Below are 2,187 nucleotides of genomic sequence, written 5' to 3'. Positions count from 1 at the left end.
CTATATTTTAAAATTCTTTTTTTTCTTTTGAAATTTAGATTCTAATATTTATTTTAAAACTCTTTATTCAATTTTCATATTAAATAAATATTATACACTTAAATTAAATAGCAATGTTACCTATTAATCATATTCTTAGTAATTACCATTGATTTATATAGAATAAAAATATTATATATATATATATATATATATATGGTTTTATATCTAAATAAAATAATGTATGCTCATTTTTTTTTAAACAGTAAGGTAAATTTTTTTTTTTAATTTTATATAATATAAAATAACGCTATATTTTATTTTTACTTTAACTTAAATTAAAAAAAAAACTAGATAATAATTTCATATTAAAAGAACATAAAAAAATGAAAATTTAGCATTGTATATAAAAATATACATTTATTAAAGCACATGGAAACACATTTAAAATAAGAAAGATAAAATAAATTACAACTTTTATTTATTTAACAAAAGAATTTTAATACAATATTTTAATATTAATCATATAAATAATAATTAAAAAATATATTATATATCCTCTTTTTTTTTAATTATTATATACATTTTATATAAAATATTTATTTTAAAACACATAAATATATATGACAATAGAAAATAAATAAAAAATAATAAATTTAACATAACGTTTAAAAATTTTAAAGAATTAATACTTTTCTTAGAAAAATATAATCCAAAAAAATAAACCATAACACATTTTTTACATTTTAATATCACAAAATTAAAAATTGAAATATATATATAGTTATTTAAATATAAAAATATATTCGAATTTTATAAATATATTTTTGAGAAAAAATTCTTTAGATTTGACGATACAAGAAAAAAAATTAATATAATTAATTATATTTAGCATTGGTATAATTTTAAGTATTTCTTTGTTTCCCTTTTTTTTTTTAAAAAAAAGGAAATAGAAAAAAAGTATATTCTCGTAATTAAAATAAAAAATATTATTATTTTTATATTTTATACCCATAAATTATTATTATACATGTATATTCATATTTACCATTATTATTATGATTTGAAGTATTTAGAACATTATAATCCCATATTTCATTTATATTTATTTCATAAAATAATAAAATGTTTATTGTTTACTATATATATTTTAATAAGTTTGTTTATTACATAATATATTATATATTCTGTAATATCCAAAAAAAAAAATTATCATAAATATATTGTAATTATTTTAATTCCGATACAATCATATAAAAATATATATATATATATATATATAAAGTACACACACGTCAAATTCTAATATATTTAACAAAATTATACACACATACATTTATATGATTAGTATAATAAGTTTTACTTGAAACTAAAATATATATATATTTAATAAATTTTATTCGAACATACATATAAAGAATGAAATAACATATAACTATATAATTTTGTATATACTTCTAAAAAAAATGGAATTCTACATATATATATGTATATATAATAATTAATTATTTTTATACAATTCAATAGATTTAAAAAATATTTCATTTAATGTTTTCTACATAATATAATTAAAAATATATATCTTTTAACTTTTATAAAATTTTATATTTTTCATTCAAAGTTTTCTCAAATTTTTCTAGGAGTTCCTCTTGATATTCTTCGTGTAAATTTTTTTTTAATATTTCAAAATGTTGTAAGAATGAATAAATAAAATTTAATATATCATCAGGTGTATGTTCATTATTAATTAAAAAAAAAACTTTTATTGTATTCTATTTCTTCAGTTCCTATAGTTTGACAAAATTTAAAATGATTTTTTGTCCATATACCGTCATATAACAAATACTTCCACACACATTCTTCAATATGTACATAAATATCATTATCTAAATATTTTTGTATTAATGACTTTAACACTTTTAATATATCATCCAAACCTTCTTTTGCAACACTAAGTGTATGAACCCATATATTTCTAAGATCTTCTTTTGAGGGAAAATCTTCTTATGAATTTAAAACCCCACGTTATTCCTTTTCTGGTAAATTCTTTAACATATCATTGTAACGTTTATTTTAGAATGTAATTCTTTTATTATTATTTGAATTCTTAGAGCTCTCATTTGTTTTATCTAAATGATTCATTTTATTTTGTCTTTTTTTATTATTACTATTATTTTCATTTTCAGACAAATTTCGCGATATTTCAAT

The 2,187-nt window shown here is 15.3% G+C and overlaps 1 protein-coding gene across 1 annotated transcript; it reads right to left on the bottom strand.

The window, feature by feature from the left end:
• Positions 1 to 1,722: 1,722 nt before the first annotated feature.
• Positions 1,723 to 1,964, bottom strand: PRSY57_0016300 (putative exported protein; the record flags this gene model as incomplete). Its single annotated transcript, XM_020114237.1, has 1 exon — positions 1,723 to 1,964. A coding segment is annotated over one exon (242 nt), but the record flags the coding sequence as incomplete, so codon positions are not given.
• Between the last annotated feature and the right edge of the window lie 223 nt (positions 1,965 to 2,187).

Source organism: Plasmodium reichenowi, assembly GCF_001601855.1.
Source record: "Plasmodium reichenowi strain SY57 chromosome Unknown, whole genome shotgun sequence".
Classification (NCBI taxonomy): domain Eukaryota; phylum Apicomplexa; class Aconoidasida; order Haemosporida; family Plasmodiidae; genus Plasmodium; species Plasmodium reichenowi.
Note: the sequence above shows the minus strand (reverse complement) of the source record. Positions and strands in the feature narration are given on the sequence as shown.